This window comes from Sceloporus undulatus, chromosome 1 (assembly GCF_019175285.1).
Source record: "Sceloporus undulatus isolate JIND9_A2432 ecotype Alabama chromosome 1, SceUnd_v1.1, whole genome shotgun sequence".
Taxonomy (NCBI): domain Eukaryota; kingdom Metazoa; phylum Chordata; class Lepidosauria; order Squamata; family Phrynosomatidae; genus Sceloporus; species Sceloporus undulatus.
The window spans coordinates 193,436,917-193,458,709 of record NC_056522.1 but is presented as its reverse complement, the minus strand read 5'-3'; the positions used below and the strand labels follow the sequence as shown (position 1 = coordinate 193,458,709).

Below are 21,793 nucleotides of genomic sequence, written 5' to 3'. Positions count from 1 at the left end.
GCAAGTCACACTGTCTCAGCTTCAGAGGGTAAGGCAAAGGCACCCCCCCCCCAATAACTCTTGTGAAGAAAACCCATGATAGTGTCTCCTTAGAGTTGTCATATGTCAGAAACAACTTAAAGGCAAAAAAAACAACAAAGCTAAAAGCTGTGACTGTGGCAGGGCTGACATTCTTAGCCTGAAAAGAGACCTATGTCTTGGATTATCCATAGTAGCAAGAATTAATTCCGAGGAAACCAAAACAGGAGATATGTATTCGAGCTACCTATTGCACATGCTGTTGGACATAGGTAACAAACTGTATTGAGATAGCAAGGATTCTCCTTTTGTTCAATTATTTGAACAGGTCTTCTGATATGGCATCTGATCATTAGATGAAAATTCCCATTTTTTGTCAGTCTGACAGTCATAATAGCATTTCTTTACCTTCTTATTGGTAAGTCAGGCAGACTGCAATTTGTTACCATTGCATGTCTTCAAGTTAGCCATCCTGCCATATGGGTTTTTTTTGGTAATATTTGTTCAGAGGAAGTTTGCCATTGCCTTCCTTTTAGGAGAAGAGAGTGCGACTTGTTCAAGATCATCTAGTGATTTTCCATGGCTGAGTAGGACTCAGAGACTGCTCACGTTCCTGGTCCGACACTCAAACCACTACACCATAATGACCCTCTGAGGCTGAAATACTCATTGCTAAATTCTCAGTTTGTAATATTGTCAGATGAAATGTCTTGTCCGTTGAAGTGATTTAGTATTTACTCTTCAGAGACCCAGACTATACTTCTGTGGATGCTCAAGTTCCACTATATACAGTGGCATAGTAAATTGGTGTGCCTTATATAAAATGGCAAAATCAAAGTTAGCTTTTTAGAATTTTTTTTAAAATATATTTTCAAGTCATGGATGGTTAAATCCATGGGTTCAGAATCTGTGGCTACAGAAGGCTGGTCGCACTGACATAATTTCTGAATTTTAAGTTTGAGGTTTAAAATGTTTATTAGATGAAACAAGGAAATCCTGCCAGTGGAGCCAGCTATCGCTCTCCCCAAAGGTTTCTTTGATTTTTCTCCTTTCCCTTTTCTTCATTAAATTGTGTTTCTTTCTTTGAGTAGCTTTTTCTTCCTTTTGTGCAAGTATAAGTTAGATTCTTCTCCAGTACTTGAGCATTTCTTCTGCCAGTTTAACTCTTAACCTTGTTTGGACATGTGAAGTTAGTGTCAATTGAGGGAGAGAACATGACTGCACTAATTCTCAGTATTTGCTCCATCCTGTTCCTGTTTCCCTTCATGCACTTCATTTGAAGGAGATCTGAAGTTGGGAGTTGTTGCTACACACACAAGCAATACTTATAATTCAGAAGCCTAATGATGACAGGATTTTAAATTGTGCAATGTGCCCACAGATGTTACTCAGGCTCCTTGGTTTCACTGCAGGCTGCATACAGCCCCTGAACCACACTTTTCCAACCCAAGGCTCCACCTGGTGATCCCAGCCCATCCCCACTAAAGAAATTTTTTCAGCAGTTTTCAAAATTCAAAAAGCGAGCCATGTTAGTCTGTAAAATCAGCATGCAAAGGGATCTTGTAGCACCTTTGAGACTGAGAGAATGAAGCTACCATGTGCTTTTGTTGTCTTGAGTCTAGTGAGACTGAGGAAGTAGACTGAAGTCTACAAAAGTTCATGCTACCAGCTTCTTTCTTTCAGGTCCAAAGCACGCTGCAGAAATAATCCAGTTTGGGACCACTTTAACTGATTTGGCTCAATGCTAGGGAATTCTGGAAACTGTAGTTTTGTGAGACATTTAGCCTTCTCTGTTGGAGAGCTCTGGTGCCACAATAAACTACAATTCCTATGATTTCCTAGCATTGAGCCAAGGCAGTTAAAGTGGTCTCAAACTGAATCATTTTTGCAGTGTGTTTTGGACCAAGGTTAGTCAGATCCCTTTGCATGCAGCAATTTTCAATTAAAAAAATCAATAAAAGTGATGTTACACTTGAAAAAACTAACTTGAATGGCAAAATAGCCTGTATGTGCACCAGTTTAGGTTTGTCATCCCCTGGAACTCTTAAACTGCTTGGGGTGGGAATTCTCTAAAACAAAAAATGGCCAGAAACCTACCAAAATGGCTACCAGAAGTGTTGCAATAGACTGAAAATTGGCCCCTACACACACACACACCATGCAGTTGCTAACCCTTCCTGTAGACCTTTTGCAGTCCATGGGGAGTACCAGGACCAATTGCACCATTCTAACCATGAGTATCCACATCAAGCTTTAAATGTTGTTTATGCTTTTGCTTTTGAATGAAACTGCTGCTGTCGCCTGTTTAATTTTCTTCTCCTTAACTTATTTGCAGTGCTTAAATGTCACCCAGCTGCTAAGGCATTATGGCCTTCGCCCCAGTTCTCCCATTTCTCCAAGCTTGTTTACATACCTGTGTCCTGCATTGCTCTATCAGATTGACAGGAGACTTTGTATTGAGTATTTTGAGGATTTATTGATTGAAGACTTGAATAAAGGCAAAAATGCATCACTTGGGAGTGTGAATAAAACAGGTGCATCAGGTAAGAAGTGTAATAAGTGTGCTGTCAAAGAAATGACTGGAAATCCCATGTGTTTGTCTTTACTGTTAATGATGTTTTCTGTTTCTAAGGGGCAAAGCAAACCATCTAGAAACGCTGGCATCGGAGTGGAGTGGGGTGTGGCGACTGCATGCCGCACACCCCAACTCCGCCCAATGCTGGCATCACGCCGATGCCCAACCGCACAGCGTGGGGACGGCAAGCACACCTTTTTGCTGGCACTAAAAGGAGTGGCATTTTGCCGCTCTTTTTAGTGCCAGCAAAGCACTGGATCAGGACCATAGCATGCTGTTGCCACAGCCCTGATCTGGTGAGGAAAGGGGCAGCAAGACACCACTCCAAAGGGGTGGTCTGTTTTGCCACCTAAGTCAACGTGAAGTGCAGATTTCCTTTTTAGCTTTGCGTGCCCAATGTTTACAATGAGCTCTGAAGATCGGCCTGGCCATCTAAAGTAACAGAAGCCACCTATTTGCTACTGTTACTGGAGAGGTTGTTGTGTGCCCCAAACAACAGGAATAGCAAAGTGTGGCCTCTGGACCCAACTGTTGCAATCCCTGAAGCCACCCAGCAGTCTCCCAAAGCCCCTCAGCCAACCAGTTTGAGGAAAATAGTCACAATCTTCAGATGTTTTATGCCCTCAAACCACATGGCATGTGCGAAAGTACCCTCAGCCTCACACAGAGCAACCCCCAGAACTGACTTGATGGTAGTTAATGATAGCATGAAGCTGGCAGCCTTCTCCTCATTCATTAGAGTCTGTCTCAAAATGGCAGCAATGTCAGTTCTGATCATAATTTTGGCAGGTACTTGGATGACATTAGAAGTACTTGGGAGCACTGTCTGGGGCAGGCGCAGCCCATTGGGTGGGTCTTGGAGGATGTGAAATCAGCCCCTTGCCTCCATGCAGTTGCCCACCTCACCATAGAGCTACAGTTATTCTCATACTTGGCCTTGCTCACAAAGGATCCTTTTTTGCGGGGGATCTGTTCTGGACCCCCCTGGCGTGAAAACTGAAATCTGCCGATATTCAAGCCCTGTTGGCTTGAATGGCAGTGCGGCCCCGTAGGCGCATGCCCTATTTTTAGTCCCTTCGTTTGCCCCTCGCAAGTAAGTGAGGGACACAGATCCGAAGTCTGCACAAACTGCATGTATTTTAAATATATTTTCAAGCCATGGATGCTTGAATTCATGGATAAAAATTCTGTGGATATGGAGGACTGACTGTAGAATACAGGCTTAGTCTATTTAAAAGCAGTACAGGTTGAGTATCCCTTATCTGGAAACCCAGATAATATTCTAAAATCCACATTGTCCACATGGAAAGCTGAGATACTGACACCTTTGCTTCAATGTACAGAAACTTTTTTCATGCACAACATTATTAAAAATACTGTGTATAAAGTACCTTCTGGCTATGTGTATAAGGTATATGTGAAAAATAATTCATGTTTAGATTTGGATCCCATCACCAAGATAACTCATTATGTATACAAGTATGCAAATATTTCAAAATCCAGGGCTGGGGGCAGATAGTGAACACACACACACACAACCCCAAAGCAGTTTACTTTAGAGCAGTGATTCCCAAACTTTAGTCCTCCAGATGTTTTGTTCAACTCCCAGAAGCCCCAGCCAGCTTGGCCAACACTCAGGAGTCCAAAACATCTAGAGGACCAAAGTTTGGGAACCACTGCTCTAGAGAGTTTTTAGTTGGAAGCTCTTACTTACAAGGATCTTCCATGATGTGTTCAGTAGATAATATGTTTCTGCAGGTAATAATCCTCTCCCCACCCCTTTGTGGAATCAGAGGGTGGTAGTGACAGAGAAGGTGGATTTCTCCATTAGATGTTCCTTGCGGCATAGGTACATATCTTGAAGCAGTCTTTTCATTATTGACATGATATAATCAGTGTAGATAGAAATGAGCCATTGACACATTCTGAGGAACCCAGGAAAGTGGGAGTGCAATGTGTGAACTGCACAAGATTTCCAGTGTATTCCAGACAGAATCATCAGGTGGAAAGGCCAACTTCTGTGTTTGTGGAGGGTGCTTTGAATGTGTCAGGTGGTTTGCTAGATAATGGGAAAGCTATGCAATTGTAGGAGAAACATTGCATTAAAAAAAAGACATTTTATTCTCAGTTGTTTTATCATATGATTATCCACAGATTTCTGTGAAACTGCTGGATGATGCACTTAATGGCATTTTGTTTCTAAAGCCGGTACAATTGCAATAATCTTAGAAAAGCTAGGAGGGAATTGCCCTTAGTTTGAAAATAATGGTCTAGCTAATGGTGTATATTGATTAGTCATTTTACAGGCATTTATTAGCATTGTCAGAAATAAAGCACAAATTGAGTATGTTCTGATATATGTTCATACTTGTCTAAAAGGATGCCCTGGTGGTAATTATTTTTAATGATTGTGGCATCATTAAGAAAGGTTAACTTGTTGTATATAAATCTCCCATAGTGACACAGCTACTACCTCATTAACTGTGTTCAAAGATTTGATAATACCAAATACTCTATATATGCTGCATATGGTAGCAAATTGTTTGTTTCTCTGGGTAGTCTTGTTTTAGTGAGAGTTGGCCTTAGTTTAATTGCCAGGAGAGTTTATGAAAAAGCTGCTAAGCATTTTCTGCCAATTAAAATGTTGAAACTGTGTGTGCATGCTAAAGACGCACGCACGCGCATGCACATCCCCAAAACCCTCTCATCACGCATATGCCTTTGAACCAAGTTAATTAGAAAGTTTCCACAGATGAGCGCTTCTTTTTAAAGAAAGCATTTTTCTGTCTCGATAATGAGGGAGGGAATTGATGAATAAGTATCTTGAAGACCTTCAAAGTTTTAAGCGACCCAATTTTGAAAAATAAGTGGAATTTGTGGCAGACATATTGGTACAATTTGAGATAGTTGATAGCATTTCTTAGAACAAATAAAATCATGCCAGTTTATAGCAGTGATCTGGAAGCAGCCTGCTTTATCACCTCGTCCCGTACTGTGCTTACAGAATGATCTGTGTGGCAAACTGGAATAACTGTTATATTTTCTAGCCTTCTAAAAAAACAGCTCTGTTAATTAATGAATTAGTATTGATGGTAATCGTCATGATCTACCTAGCAGGAAGGCTGTCCCTTGAATATGAAAATATTGCCATAAAGATGGTATGCAGCTGACTGAATAGGAAAATAAAAGCCCAAAGATCCTATTCTAGTTCTCAGTTGGCTTTGCTTCATAGCAATATCCTTTGATACACTTCCTCTCTCTTTCCTCTACTCTCTTGTCTGTTGCCTCATTGATGTGATATCCACACATCTTTCATTAACGTCTCAGTGTTACCTTCTTTTCCCCTGTCTTTGCTTCCATCCCTTTTTCAAGACCTTCAATGACCAAAATCCTGTTGGGTCCACCTGCATAGTCACAGCAGTGATTGGTGGGAAATCAAAAAGATAGCCAGGAAAAGCATGAGGCGGGGGAAGAAGAAGATGGCAGCAGCGAAGGGAGGAGAAGGCTGCCAGCTCCATACTATTGTTGATTGCCATCAAGTCAGCTTTGACTTACAGCAACCCTATGAATGAGAGAACTCCAAGTCACCCTATCCTCAACAGCCCAGCTCAGGGTTTGCAGACTCAAGGAAGCCAGAGCAGCCTTGCTTGAGTCTGTCCATCTGGAATGCAATCTCCTTCTTTTCCTCCTGCCTTCTACCTTACCAAACATTACTGTATTTTCTAGCCTTGTGATGTGGTCAAAGTACGGCAGTCTAAGTTTAGTGTGCCTTTTTCCCAAATGCCTGGCTTTCAAGGAGGGTGAGAAACCATCAAGCCAAGGAACTAGAACTAACAGGGGCAATTGACTGTCCTGTCCATGTCAGCTCTCGCATAGTTCCTTGGGTAACACATGGGTCAGTGGATTCTGGATCCAGTATCCCTTGAATTGGCCCCTTCTTTTTCCATAACCCGTTTCCTAGCTTGTGTGTTTTATGCAACATATTTCTTGGCAGCTTTAGGGACACATGAGTCTTCTGTTCAAATACAATAGTCTAAAGACATTTTTATATTCCTGTCTTAATGACAGTGTTGTTGAATACGCAGGACCCTTCACAGCTCCAGAACTGGCCTTTGGGGATTTAAATTAAACTAAGATGCCAGCTATTCATCTGCCAGTGTATTGATCAAGGACTAAATACCCCCACATCAGTTGTGGATCCCAAGAAAAAGGGCAGTTGAAGAGGAAGTGGGTTCTTTCCTGGGTAAAAATGTGCACCCCAAAGATACATTATTTTCTGTGTCTGCCAGCCTGCTTCTCAAGAGCCAGCATGGCTTAGTGGGTTGAGTGCTGGACTGCAACTCTGGAGACCAGGGTTCACTTCCCAGCTTGGCCATGAAACCTAATACTGGGTAACCTTGGGCAAATCACATGCTTTCAGCCTAGGAGACGGCAATGGCCAACCTCCTGAACAACTCTTGTCAAGAAACCCCATGATGGATTCAGTTTAGAATTGCCATAGATCTGTAACAATTTGAAGGCACACAACAACAGCCCACTTCTCACTCTGCTTTTTGGTGATATTTTTTCTACTTAAACCATTTTGAAGGAAATGGGATGTTGCAGACTCTGGTAAATGCCCAGTTAGATCACTAAATTAAAGGCCATTACTTATCTGACTAAGCTGCAGATGGACTAGAAACTACTCTGGTTCTTTATGCAGAGGCCTGTGTGAACACACCATATTTTTTAGTAGCTTCTGCCCAGAGCAGTTTGCCCCTTATATTTTAGGTATAAGAATTATCACATGCTTGGAGCGAAGTTATATGCTATGTCAGGAGAAAGAGCCTCTTTCCACCTGTAACATGTGTAGTTATGCATTGTGTATTTCACAGCCGGAAGAAGAAGTTGACATAGAAACATACCATTTTTGGTAGCATCCCCACAAGTTTTACCCTGAATATGCCAGGTGGTTATGTAGGAATCAGTTCAGTCTCCCACTTTGGCCTGTTCTTTTCATGTCTCAAGTCTACTTTCTTGTACTGTATTAAGCATAAACTTCATGAGTTTCTGAAATGCATTCACTCTTTTTCTGGGGAAAGTCAACATGTGAAATGAGCTTCTGACAGGCTGTAAAATATAAGGGATATAGGCTGCATCTGCACTGCAGAAATAATGCAATTTGAGACCACTTTAATTGCCATTACTCAATGCTATGGAATTATGGGATTTGTAGTTTGTTGTGGTACCTAAATTCTCTGACACAAGGTGAAATCTCTCACAAAACTACAAATCCCAGAATTCCACAGCACAAAGCCATGGCAGTTAAAGTGGTGTCAAACTGCATTAATTCTGCTGTGCAGATACAGCCAATGACATTCAATTCTGGAAGAATTGTTCTTGTTACCAAGAAAATCACAATTGCTAGTTAGGGCCACACAATTATTGTGAACAAATATGTAGAGAACAAATGCTACAATAATTTTATTTGATACAGTGAATTCTATCCATCACAGTGTCAGAAAATCCTCTGTTCATAAGGCACCCACTGTCCAGCTGCATTGAGGTCTCAGAGGCCCTTGATGGGAGGTTGAACCTGGTGATTTTGATTCTTTGTTCTTTTGGATTGAACTCAGTGGAGCCATTTGGGAGGAGTTAAATTTACACAAGTGTTAGAACAAGATTACAGTTTGTGGCACAAGGCATTAACTTTTCTGGTATGTAATCAGGCCATATAGATTTTTTGAGAAAAGCATCCAGCCCAGCAATGTAGATAATACAAATTACGTAGTGAGTCACGATGATTCATGTTTCATATCCCAGGTTTATCTTTATAATAGGGGGGAATGGTTTGCTTTCTTTGAGCATTAACTGATGTATTTATCTTTTTAATGTTGGTGATTTGAAAACTTCCTGACTAATGTTTTCCCCCCTCCACTTCCACAGCCTGGATTTGTGGTCTCATTTCTATCACGGTCATTAGCCTGCTGTCCTTGCTAGGTGTGATCTTGATTCCTATAATTAACCAAGGGTGCTTCAAATTTCTCCTCACCTTCCTGGTTGCTCTTGCGGTGGGAACAATGAGTGGAGATGCACTACTACATCTGTTGCCACATGTAAGTTCTGCCTGATCCCATTGCTTTCCCTTTCCTTTGAACTCTTTAAGTAATCCCTCCCCCCAACACTATGAATGTTTTGACATTTGACACAGCTGGTGGTTAATATGTGCAGCCTGCATTAAAGGTACAGGGCTTTTGTGTCTTAGTTCTGTTTCTGCAGTATTGAAAAGTATTGGGAAATTAAGGTTGGCGTGTGCCAAAAGGTGTGGCCCAACTAAAGGTAATCACCCTTGACATTCCCTTTTTTTTTATATACAGAGTTAAGTGTGGGCTTAACTTTCTCCATTAGAAAGCAGTGGGTGGATCCCCCCCCAGGTTTTTACAGCTTTTTGTTGTAAGAAGTAAACACATAGATATGTTTTTCTCCCTTTTGAATGTTACATTTTCAAGCAAATAGACCTGTTAAAAATACCCAAGAAGTCATGGCCCTGCTGCAGGTTTTCAGGCTAACAAGTTTATGGTCTGCCATTCTGAGACAGATCTTAGTTGAATATAGAAGATGAATGATAGATATGCAATGACAGAGATAGTTTCTTAATTTTTTTTGTGGTGGAAGGCATGGGGAAAGGTAGTTATAGGTAGAAAGTCTGCTACAGGTACACTCCTCACCTGATACAAGTTTTGTTGGGTTGGTAGCTCTGAGTTCTCTTCATTTCAAAGGGTAGTAGTGGACCAGTGTTGTTGTTAGAGGACCTCTGTTCTAAAATGGTACATGGTAATGGGCCAGTGAAGTTTAAGAATGTACAGCGCGCCCGCGCCATACGCGGCCTTGAGCAAACGCGCTCAGGGCGCGGAAGGGGAGGCCGTCCCATTCAATTGAATGGGCGAATGCGCCCGTTGCGCCTTGCGCGCGGCTACACCACCGCGCACAAGCCCCATTGTTTCCAATGGGGCTCGAGCATAGGCGGAATTCGCCTTACGCGGAGGGATCCGGAACGGATCCCCCGCGTAAGGAGAGGACGGACTGTACTGTCGGCACCTTCAGTACCACAGAATTATTTTTCCAGGACAAAATATATGCAATCAGGGCTTGCAGTTGAAGATAGTTATGCTATAAAGTCTTGTAATTCAGCTTTCCTAAAGCTCAATTATTTTTTTTTCATTTAGCTTTCTTCTCTGTGTGAGTACATATATACTGTCAGTGTGAATTCAGAGCTTTCAGATTCATCAGTGATGCTTCTATTAAAATGGTACCAATATTTTCAGAGAGAAGTTGTGGAGGGAGGGAGAAAGGAAAAAGAACTTTGGTTTTATCTTTAGTTAAGAAGTACTATGTTTGCTTTACTTGGGGAAATATTAACTGTGTGTCTTTCTCTTCCCTGCCAATTAGTCCCAAGGGGTGCACAACCACAGTCACCATGAAGGCCAAGGTCACCACCAGCATGAGCACCAGCATCTCCATAGCCATTCCCATGGACATGGGGGACTGGTCCACAGCTTCCTAGAAGAGTACGATGCTGTACTGAAGGGACTGGTGGCACTTGGTGGGATTTACCTCCTGTTCATTATCGAACACTGCATAAGAATGTTCAAGCACTACAACAAACAAAAGGTATGTTTTTGATGCCTCTCATATTCTGATATGGGGGAAGGATGTTTTTTATTGAGAGGACTACCGTATATACTTGGCTATAAGTCGACCTGATGTATAAGTCAAGAGCAGGTTTGGGGGCCCAAAATTATGGATTTTGATATGACCTGTGGATAAGCCAAGGGCAAAATATAGGGCAATGTAACAAAGAATCTAAAGGATGAAACAAGAAAACTGTGCCAAAGAACATACAGAATTCCTAAATGCTGGACAGATGAGAGACTAGACTGGGTCAGTGCTTTTAGGACAAATTACTCTCTTGCCTTTCACCAGGGATGATTCCTTTTTAAAGTAAGAGTTAAAGTACAGTCCTTACATTGACCCGTGGATTTTTAGGTCAATTTTTGACCAAAATTTCTAGATTTGTACATGAGTATATACAGTGAGTTCTTTAGCAGCCTGTACACAGACTGTGTACTGTATTAATCCATCTTAGTAAAATAGTACTGTGGGCCTTGGTATCCTCTGAGGTTTGGGTCAAGGACTTCCCGTGGGTACTAAAAAAAGAGAGAGAGAGAGAGAATATTTTCATGTCAGGTATGGTTGAATCTGTGGATAAAAAATCCATGTATACATAGAGTTGACAGTAATTCCGACATGATCCAGGTATGGAAAAGCCAAGCCAGGGTGGCACAGTGCCCCTGCACCAAGAGCTTCTATGAACAGCAAGCCCCAGCTTTTGCAATGGGCATGCATGCATGGGGGCACACACCTGTTGAAAAGAATGGGACTTGAGGTCCCGCGAATAGCAAAGGCCAACTGTATTAACAAAGATTTTGCACTTTTGATCTCATAGCAGGTTCTAGCAGCAACCCAAAATAGCTGGTACTTTATGCAATGGAAGTATTTTCCAGTATTTTTAATAACCAAATCCAGCAATGACAGCAATATGATGAAAACTCCCTATTAAAATATGGATAATTTAAGAACTACTGACAGAGGAGAATATGTTATGTGGCTTTACTTAGTTTCATCAGAAATGTAACACGTGTGCTTTGGAAGTAAGGAGTCAAAAATATTCTTTCCCATGATTTAATGTAGAGTTTGGGTTACCTGCTACTCAAGTATCTGAATGGCATACTATGCTTCTTCTGAGTGATTAAATTTATTATTTACATATTTATTTTATTTATTTCATTTGTATGCCGCCTTTCTCCCAGGAGGGACCCAAGGTGGCTCACAGATTAAAAAAGATTAAAAATTTCAAAAAAATTCCATACAATTAAATTCATCTACAACAGTATAAATTCACATAAAATATACAGAAGTTAAAAGCATAACTAAAACCCACTGCTCCATAAAAATCCACCCTGATGTGAATTATATATCAAATGCCTGTTTACATAAAAATGTCTTTGCTTGCAGATGAAAAGCAAGCAGGGAGGGGGCCAGCCTAGCTTCCCGCTTGCTGAAGCATAACACCTTTATAGATTTTATATTGTGACTTTTACAACACCTTCTGGTTGGTATTTGGAGGGCTTTTGGGGGGCGGGGGTGTGGAGCAACATGTTCCAAACTATTCTATTTTTTCACCTGGTCACCTCATGACTCCTTGAGGAGAAAATACTCCTTAAGGGATACTCCTTTGGTTAATGTTGTCATTCACAAATGATGAGAGTGAATAGTATCTTTTTCTTCCCTTGGGTTATGGGCTCTTTCACACTGCACAATTACAGTTTTATGATTCTTTTTTAACTGTCTTGGCTGCATCCTGTAAAATCCTGGGGTTTGTACTTTGGTCAGAGGAGCTCTTGGGCTGAGTATACTAAACACATAAAACTACAAATCCAGGTTCCCATAGAATAGAATCAAGTGATATCAAAATGCTGTTAACTGTGTAGTGTAAAAGAGACCCAAGTCTCACAGCTAATCCATTTTTGTTGCTGGAGAGAACATAATTATCTCCTTCTGGTTGTCAAAAGATGTACCAGATGGCTGACTGTTGCTGAACCATGTTCTCCCATAGTTCTTTCTTTTCTGTCAGTTATCCAGTACTAACTGTGGATCATAATGGTACAAAAATTCTTGTACCATTTATTGTTCCTTCTGATTTTATTGTTTCCAGAAACTACAACCAGTGCTGACTTTAAACCTGGCCCATCCTGGCATTTGGCCTATTGAGAAGCAGCTAACACAAATTGTTACGTGTTTGGTTGTTGTTAAAGATGTCAGACCAGAGAAACCAAACTGACTCGCTCATTTCTCCTTGAGGGTAAAAGGAATAGGATTTAGACTGTCAGATGGTTAGGCAGTCATAAGATGACTTGACTTGTGAAAAAGGAGTTGCCACCACAAGCAGTTTTGTAATGATAAAACCTAACTGCTGCCATCAGAAATGTTAATTGGTCTTTTATATAACTTGAAAGTGTTGATTGGGTTGTTTTTTAAAAAAAGAACATCATGAGTTGTATAATTCTTTTTACATCATGAGTTATAAATCAAGTGAATTTTGAAGTTACAGGTTGCTATTGCATGTTTGTCCTCTTTGTTGCTGTTGTTTTCTTTCAAGTTGCTTCTGACTTATGGCGACCTTAAGGCAAGCATATCACAGGGTTTTCTTGTCAAGATTTGTTCAAAGGGTTTTTTGCCAGTACCTTCCTGAGGCTGAGAAAGTGTGATTTGCCTAAGGTCATCCAGTGGGTTTCCATGGCTAGGCAGGGATTCGAACCCTGGGCTCCAGAGTCATAGTCCAGTGCTCAAACCACTACACCATGCTGCCCTCTCTATCTTTTAAAATTAATATTAAGACTAGGAAAAAATCTCAAACACTTGATTACTTGGATACCTGAACATTTAGTAAGAACACCTAGAAATAATTTCCCATCCCTTTGTTCTCTTTCCTTGACAATACAAAAATAGTCATAAGAGACATTGTGCTACTTTTTTTTCCTGATCCTGGTGGATCTTTGATGCTGGAGATCTCTTTGTGAAAGGAAAGCTGGCTGCACTTGCCCAGAATCTGGAGTAAAATATAGTTTATGGAAATTGGACTCTTTTTTTCCTGTAGAGTGATAACAAGAGCAATAGTTCTGTATTTAGCAGGATAAATAAGAGGGCACAGCTCAACCTCCTTCCCATGTACATAGTTCTTTGATTTTGGAGGGGTCCATATAGGAAATCTATTGAGCACACACATGCTTTATCCACCCTGGGTCCTCAGTTGGGGTGCTGCAGCTGTGCTGGGCACATTGCAGTGGGCCTGGCCATCATCATAAGGAGCACAATTAGCCTGTGTACTTGAGATCATTGGATGTAAGAAAAGAAAAAAAGACCAGTGGGTACCATGGATCACTGGACGTACAGTATGGAAGGTCCTCTTGTTCTCAGTCATGTACAGGCAGGCTGTTGTGTGTCCAGCACTGCAGTGGCAACACAAGTGCCGGATAGAAAAGAGGGCTCTGTGGTGTTCCCTCCACATGCATTGAGTTCCACTGGAAAAAGAACAGAAGTATTGTGCAGATTAGTAAATGCTTTTGAACAGCATACCAGAACAATGGAAATGAAAGCCATTGTCATAAATATTTCTAATGGGGAGCCTCTGCTAAGAACATTGAGGGAATCCATTGGAACAGTGTAGGTGCCTGGATTAACATTCTGTGGCTGAGCGACTCCAGTATCATAAATGAATGTGGGCTTGGTTTCCATAGATAGCTGTTCGTTTTGCTTGTTTCTTCATTAGCATCCTCTTGTTACAAGTTAACAATTAACAGCCTGGTCTTTTTTCTTCTGTTTCAGACTAAGCAGAAATGGTGCAAGAAAAAACAGATGGTTGATGAATCACCAGTTGGGAGGAAACTTTCAGATCATAAACTAAACAGGCCCGATGCTGACTGGCTTCAGCTCAAGCCTCTAGCTGGTAACCAGTTATTATTAGTCTTCCTCTGTTCCTTCTCTGTGTTATGCAAACACATTTACTTACATTGGACCATCCATCAATCTGGCTTGGTGGCCTTTTTGCTCTCTTGTGTGTAAACCATCCTCAGTAAATCTGCATTAATTGACAGTAATGAGAACGAAAGTATTTGTAGGAGTTCCAAGCAGTTAATTAAATTGATTATATATGGACATTTTGCAGTCTTCTTTCATTTTTATGATTTGTGTATATGTAGCAGTAGGCACTGTTTTGCAAGAGTTGCAGTTCTGTGGCAAAGTAAAGCAAAATATTTTAGCCTCTTAATCCAGGAATAGGCAGACTTCAGGCTTGTGGAATCTACTTTGTTGTTTTACTAGGATACCAATACCACCAACCAGATATGTGCAAATGATTTGCATGTGAGAATTAAAGAATTCTGTCCCCAGAAGTTTGTGCTGTGTATGAAAAATGTATGGATCTCACAGTCATTCCTTAGCCAAGTTTTTCCCCAAGCTGACATCTTATTGATATAAATTATGTGCTTGAAGATTTGTTTCACTGTTGCTCCTGATAAATGAATTGTGAATCAGAAACCCTTGCTAATCTAGTACAGATCACACCAAAGAGCTAATAGTAGATACAGATCTAGTTTTGCCTGTTTACTGTAATCCGATTAACTAAAATAAATTGGAATTTGGTTTGAGGTGTATGATTTTGCTTAAATGGGAATTAAGGCAGGGGTGCGTATTGTGCTTGTAAGACACCTTTCTCTACTACAAATAGTAAAAAAAAATAGTTAGAAAGGAAAACTCTTACAATCTAAAGCTAACACAATACTTATGAATTTATTATGCTTTATGATTTACTTGTTCAGAGAGTCCTTTTGGTTTATATTATTTTCTTGTTTTTCCCATTGTTGGAATGGTTGTTGCAATCAACATTCTGGAATGGCATAAAGTGGACTGCCCAAATAAATCCAAGTTTATCAGTGCTCCAAGTGTTTGTTCTGACTCCTTAATGCCTTCCAGACTCATATGAGACGCTGGTGGTGCTCTAGAAAGTTTTATGTAGTCTGGGCCTATCCTCTCAAAAGAGGCCACCTGCACTTTCCATTCTGAGTTCAAATGAGAACACACTCTTTAAGTTTACAGTCCATATAAATTGGGCATGCTTGGTGTCCCTTAGCTATGGAATTTATTTCCCCATGGAAGTCTGAATCTGGGCAGCTTCTGAATAATGATAATGCTGGCTTGTTTGTAGGATACTATAAAGAAAATAAACAGGAGTTCAGTTAAATAATTTTAAGGAGCCCTGGTGGTGCAGTAGTTAAATGTCAGTACTGCAGCCACTCACTCACAAACCACACAGTTGTGAGTTCAATCCCAGAGAAGGTCTCGGGATCGACTCAGCCTGGCATCCTTTTGTAGGTCACTAAAATGTTGTTGGGGACAATTAGCTTACAGTTGTAAACTGCTTAAAGACTGCTTAGTATGGTATGAAGCGGTATATAAGTGAAGCTTCTATTGTTGTAATTTTATAGCTGCTGGCTTCTAGTGGAAAGCAGGTGACCTTTCTATATATGAGCATAGTAAACACTTATTTACGATCCTGTTAAATAAGGATGGCTGAAAGAATGCCAGGACAATTACATATTAAATGGAAAAGTGCAAAAATGATTACAAACTGAATAGACTCAGGCATAAATGTACAAGAACTAGACAGAAGCAAGATCTAAGGAGGTCTTTTTTTTTTAAATGCTTAGCAGGATTAGACTTGTGTCTCATGGAAAAGAATCTTTTTGTGCTAAAAGAAAAACCCTCACAAAAATCCAGAGTGCCTTATTCTCAGTTGGACTACTGATACATTGTCTACACTGACTGGCAGCAGCTTACCAGAGTTCAGTATAGACGTTTTCCCTCAGCCCATCCTGGAGTTACCAGGAACTGAACTTTTGCATGGACATTGTGTGGTTCTGAGCTGGATCCCTTCCCAAAGAGATGCCATACAGACTACTGTGGTGTGGACCTGACAGAGAGTCTTATTTATACATTTAGCTTTTAAAGTTAATTTAATTTTCATATGCAGCACACATGCACACTATTGAAATGTTGCCATCTTTCTTCTGACAAATTACAGATTAAAAATGATCAGAACTGTAGATTAAACAGGGCAGTCTGACAAATTAAAAATAAAATAGGCCTGTTGCTCTTTTGTATTTGTTGTTTCCTGCATTGTTGCTGCGTTTCTATCAAGACTGCAGCATGACTTCCAAACTACAACTGTAAACTTGCAACTGTAAAAATGTAGTAATAGCTGTCAAATTGCCCAGCTTTAAAAGAGAGTTGGGTTGATTTGTGGCACATAATGCTGTCAGTGGATGCTAGTTTATCTCCTCTGATGTTGGAGGTATGCCTTTAAATGCCATTTCTCAGGAAACTCAAATGGGAGGGAGCTGTCATGCTCCATCTTATGAATAGAATGCTGAACTTGTAGGTTTTTTGGTCTGATCCATTCAGGCTCTTCCGTGTTTTTAATGCTGTTCATGCTGCCTTCAACATGTATTTAGGAATGTTGCTTCCTTCAGCATTTGATGTGTATGATTAGAGTTTCAGGAAAATATTGGCAACATCCCTGTCTTAATTAAGGCACCGTTGTCACTCCTAATTAACATACATGGCTTCCTTGGCTCTTTCAACACAGGGGCAGATGATTCTGTGTTATCCGATGATCGACTTAATGAAACTGAACTAACTGACCTTGAAGGGCAAATGGACTCCCTGCCGAAAGCCTTCCTGTCTGTAGAAGAAGAAAACAGTATGCTCCATTCCCATAATGATGTTTCCCATGCTGTTCAGGACAACGATCTCCCTCACCAAAGCAACCACCGAGCAGACAAGATCATCATGAGGAAACACAACCACCTTTGGTCACACAAGCACTCCCACCATTCTCACGGACACTGTCATTCTGGGAAGGACCTGAAAGACACAGGCATAGCAAACATAGCCTGGATGGTGATCATGGGAGATGGTATCCACAATTTCAGTGATGGTCTGGCCATTGGTAAGCAAAAAGAAGGATCTTGGTGTGTGTATATAAAATAGGATGGTAGAGGTGTTGACACTGTAGAAAAACTTAGAAAATAAGATTGGGAACAAAGGGGAGGAAATGTCTTTCACATAAATGTAAGCTGCTTGATTCATTTTATGGTTGTTGCTGTTTTTGGGCAAGCAATGCAAAAACTGTGTGTCTCCTCCACCCATTTTTGCTGAATTTCCCAACCATATTTCCAAATTTAGAGGCTGTGTCAGTGGCATTCACTTTAAAACAAAGTATTGGAACAACCTCAGTGGGGAGTGAAGGAGCTTCTCTTGTCTTTGAGCAAATACTGTAGTTGTGGATCAGTACCGGAACAACCTCAGTGGGGAGGGAAGGAGCTTCTTTTGTCTTTGAGCAAATACTGTTCCTAGATTAGTGGGCAGGGAATGGGCCACTTGAGAAGGATTCTCCCCCCCCCCCCCCAGCCTAGTTCTGTGTTGTGATGAGGAGCACAGTGGGATCTCCTCTTTAGTTTCTTTGTTAGAAATGCAGACTCTTCAGGACCACAGGATGCTCTGTCTATTCCTCCAACTCTACTATTCCTAAGGCCATAATAAACCATGGGACTAGTACCTTAACTTAGCTTCAGAAATAAGTCCACCTAGGCAAGTAGTCCACAAATGTTTTTACTAGTCTATCTGCATACACAGACCTGTTAAATCTGTTGGAGTCTAAAACTGCAGGTAATTTTTGTTTGCAGCAGCCACCAGGACAAATAAATATGTATGTGCCTTTGCCTTAATCTCCTTGCCTGATGTTTCAGAATAGCTGCCGGATACCTTGAACCTTCTTACTTGTCTAGTATATTCCAGTCAGGAGAAGCTTTCATCATTCAGCTGCTGTTCTTAGCAATATCAGCATGGGTGGTGGGTGGGTTTCATTTTGCTTCTTAGTGCTGCTAATGGTTTGGCGTTCTCTTGACCTAATGCTCTATCAAGAAAGAGAAAATTTATTCAGCCGTATGCCACAGGAGTAAGTGATTGGAATAGGAGCTGGGGATACATGTAGAATCTCTGATGTGCAAAGACAGGATCAAAGCCAAGCTGCACATTTTGATCTCTGTGAAAGAAATTCAGATTCTTCCAAATCCCAGATATAATTTAGTACCTTTTACTGGGATGTGTATGTGTGTATGCATGCATGTATGTTTACAGTGTTTCATAACGGAAGGTGGGACCACAAGCATTCGACAGACAAATCCAGCTGTTTTTTTAGAGACTTTGAACAAAGAGAGTTCTGTTTATTGTTTCTTTGCTGACAATTTGCTGCACAGTAGACAAACTGAAATAACCATTCTCTGTTTTGTTTTCTTCCCCACCACAGGGGCAGCTTTCAGTGCTGGCTTGACAGGAGGAATCAGCACCTCTGTAGCAGTATTTTGTCATGAGCTTCCCCATGAATTGGGTAATCAGTTAATCTGATGTCAGCTGTGCATGCTTTCTAAGCTCGCTGCTATAGTAATAGAAGCAATTGTTTGTCTCCAAAATTGTATAGATTAGATTTGGTAATGCAGCCATACAGCCACAGTGTATCCATGATCTCCCTGCATTGGACTTCTGAGCATTTCAGGTTTTGCTGAAATGAACATGAAAACTACACTCCCCCCCAAAAAAAGAGTTGTAATGTTAATTGAGATAACATAGCCTGTTGGATGTAGAAAGGATGTGAAAATGTAATGGAGCGGTCACATGAGTCCTTCAAAGCAAACACATTGTAATCAGGAGCTGTGATAGCTGTCAGTTTAAAATGGCAGGCTGCTACATTGCTGCTTGCTTTAAGTCAAGTCTTGTTGGTGGAAGGGTGAGTAGCAATGTTGAAAGAGGTTTTTTTTGGAAAAGGCATACCAGCAGATAGTTATGGCTACTAGATTGAAAAGCCGCTGCAGCTGCTGGTGAACTATAAGCATGGGATGGATCTTATCCACAATCAACTATGTGAACCAGTTCATTGATGCTATGACACAGAGCCATCTTGAGACTAAAAAATATATTTCTTTGTCCTTCAGCATAGGACCAGTGCAAGAGTAGCAGGATAGAACATCTTTGTGCCACAGTGGTTAAATGCTGTTCACAGCCACAAAGGTTGTGAGTTTGATCCCAGACAGGGCTCCCGGGTCCACTCAGCTTTGCATCCTTCTCTAGGTTGCTAAAATGAGTAGCCAGCTTATTGAGGGCAATTAACTTACCAGTGTAAACCACTTAGGCACTACTTAAGTGCACTGATAAGCAGTATAGAAATATACTTGCAATTGCTATATACAGTTGCTGATATGAGGGAGCCAGCAGTGGGCCAGGTTCCAGGATAACTTTTAGCAAGTCTGTGTCACTAATTTTAATACAGCTTAAGGCATTCTACCATCTTCATAAAATTCAGACACCCTTGTTCAGAGCATGTTGATTTTCCAGCTGTCTCTGGTGCAAGCAGCTGCTTTTTATGCTTCAGGTTCAGTGCTCAAACACCCTACCTGGATCATGGAGAACTCGTGGCCAGTCTTGTGCCTCGGCATCCTAAACAGGGATGGGGAACATCCTTCCCCTTGATGCTGTGAGGCTGCAGAAACCATTATTTCTCCCTGTTGGCTATGCTGACAAGGGCAGATGGGATTTCAAATGCCAACAGCATATCAGAGGAAATCTGCTTCTCAGCCCTGGGCTGCTCTGCTTTATTCTCAGGTGTTTTATGTTCTCTCTGGTTGATTTTCTTCTCCACTGCCATAAGCACTTCAGCACAGAATCGTTTATTGAGGCTCTGTTCTTACTCCCACAAGCTGATGGGAATGTAGGAAGGATCAATTGATCATGTCGTAGACTTAAAGGCTGTCGACCAGCTTTACCCCATCATAGGGGTTATTTGATTTCTGTTCTCTTTTTCTTTGCACTGCATTCAGTTACTCTACAGCTAAGCTGTGTTTCCAGTTCATGGTTGCAGTCATCAAATTTCCCTAGTGGCAATAGGTGTGGGTTGGTTAGCTGCTCTTTGATTCAGAAGATTTGTGCTGATAGGGTGGAATAAAAACCACCAGGTTCACAAAACTGCATGAAAGCTTATGAAAACACATGAAGTGGTAATACTGCTCTAGTATTGCCCAGTGCCTAACTATGGTTGACATTCTATAGGAGCAAATCAAGGATTGTATGCCCCCTCACCCTTTCTGAAACTTGACTGTCCTCTGATATGTTGTTAGAAAAAGTACAGACCATGGTGTATACAGCAGAAGGACTTAGTCAATTAGCAAATATTACAATATGGTCAAGATACTTGAAGCCCACTAGTTAATTGGCAGTTATTATACCGGCAGGTGTAAGCAACAGGATTCTAGCCCATTTGTAGATTTTACTTATAACATGGACTGAGCAGAAGATGAAAGCAGATAATTTGAAATAGTTTGATTATCAAACCACATGTATCCGATCAAAGTGAGGGTATGTGAATGTCAGCTGCTGGATTTCTGTAAAGCAGGAGTAGGCAACTGTGGAAGACTAGGGAGATCTTGGAGGACCACACTTCTACACCACATCTGTTCCCATCCCATCCCCAAAAAATGCCCTCAAGTAAACTTTAGGGCATAAAGAGAAGGTAAATTTCACCATGTTTTGGGATTATTCTGGGCCAATTTAGAGCCAGGAGAGACTTTTTTAAACAGTAGGAAATGAAACAAAATATTTCCTGTTCACTTCCTGTTGCAAGAAAGGCGTCTTCTGGGTCTAAATTTGTCTTGGGGGGGGGGCACACAAAATGTGGTGGGAATGTGACCTGTTCCCCCTAGAGGACATTTGGGATATTTCAAGTCAAATTATTTTTGTAAAGTTTTACAAAAATTGTTCTTGACCTCCAGGGCAGCTCCAAACACGATAGAAATGCCCTCGGCACACCCCTAGAGTGCATCTGAAACACATTTATTCATTTATTTAAAAAAAAAAAACGAATGAAATTTTGACTCTGGAGGCCACAAAAATGGCCCAATGGCCACACTTTGCTGTAAGGGAAGACTCTGATCAGGCTCCAGGAGCCATAGCCATGCTTTATGGTGATAGTGGTATTGTTCCTGTCTTCTTTCTAGGCGACTTTGCTGTGCTGCTGAAGGCAGGCATGACTGTGAAGCAGGCCATTGTTTACAATCTCCTCTCGGCCATGATGGCTTATGTAGGAATGCTCATAGGAACAGCCGTGGGACAGTATGCCAATAACATCACCCTCTGGATCTTTGCAATCACTGCTGGCATGTTCCTCTATGTAGCCCTTGTGGACATGGTAAGAATGACAGGAGTTTATGTTATATTCCTGAAAGAGTAGCATATGTATGCCTTTGTCACCGTTTTGTAAGTTTAAAAACTCATGCCCAGCATTCAAGTACTTGGTTTGCAAGATAATGAGGTACAGTTACTTCCTGTAATTACCCACTTTTTCGTTGTTGAATTACTTGTAGATTACTATCTAGGGCATTATGTCAATAGTTGGAGAACTGTCTGGGAACAGTGGGAATTCAAATCCAGATACATGAGCTAGAGATGTTCTGCAGCAGTTCCCTCACTGTTGATATAGTGTGAGGACAGATTCCT

General features: G+C 41.0%; 1 protein-coding gene across 1 annotated transcript in view; it reads left to right on the top strand.

The window, feature by feature from the left end:
- The window catches only part of SLC39A10 (solute carrier family 39 member 10), a 64,263-nt gene that overhangs the window by 36,937 nt on the left and 5,533 nt on the right, over positions 1–21,793 (top strand). The window contains exons 3-9 of the mRNA XM_042446291.1: positions 2,354–2,561; positions 8,519–8,688; positions 10,022–10,243; positions 14,018–14,138; positions 16,836–17,198; positions 18,558–18,638; positions 21,295–21,485. Of these exons, the coding sequence (XP_042302225.1) occupies positions 2,354–2,561; positions 8,519–8,688; positions 10,022–10,243; positions 14,018–14,138; positions 16,836–17,198; positions 18,558–18,638; positions 21,295–21,485 (1,356 nt within the window). The remainder of the gene's footprint in view (positions 1–2,353; positions 2,562–8,518; positions 8,689–10,021; positions 10,244–14,017; positions 14,139–16,835; positions 17,199–18,557; positions 18,639–21,294; positions 21,486–21,793) is intronic.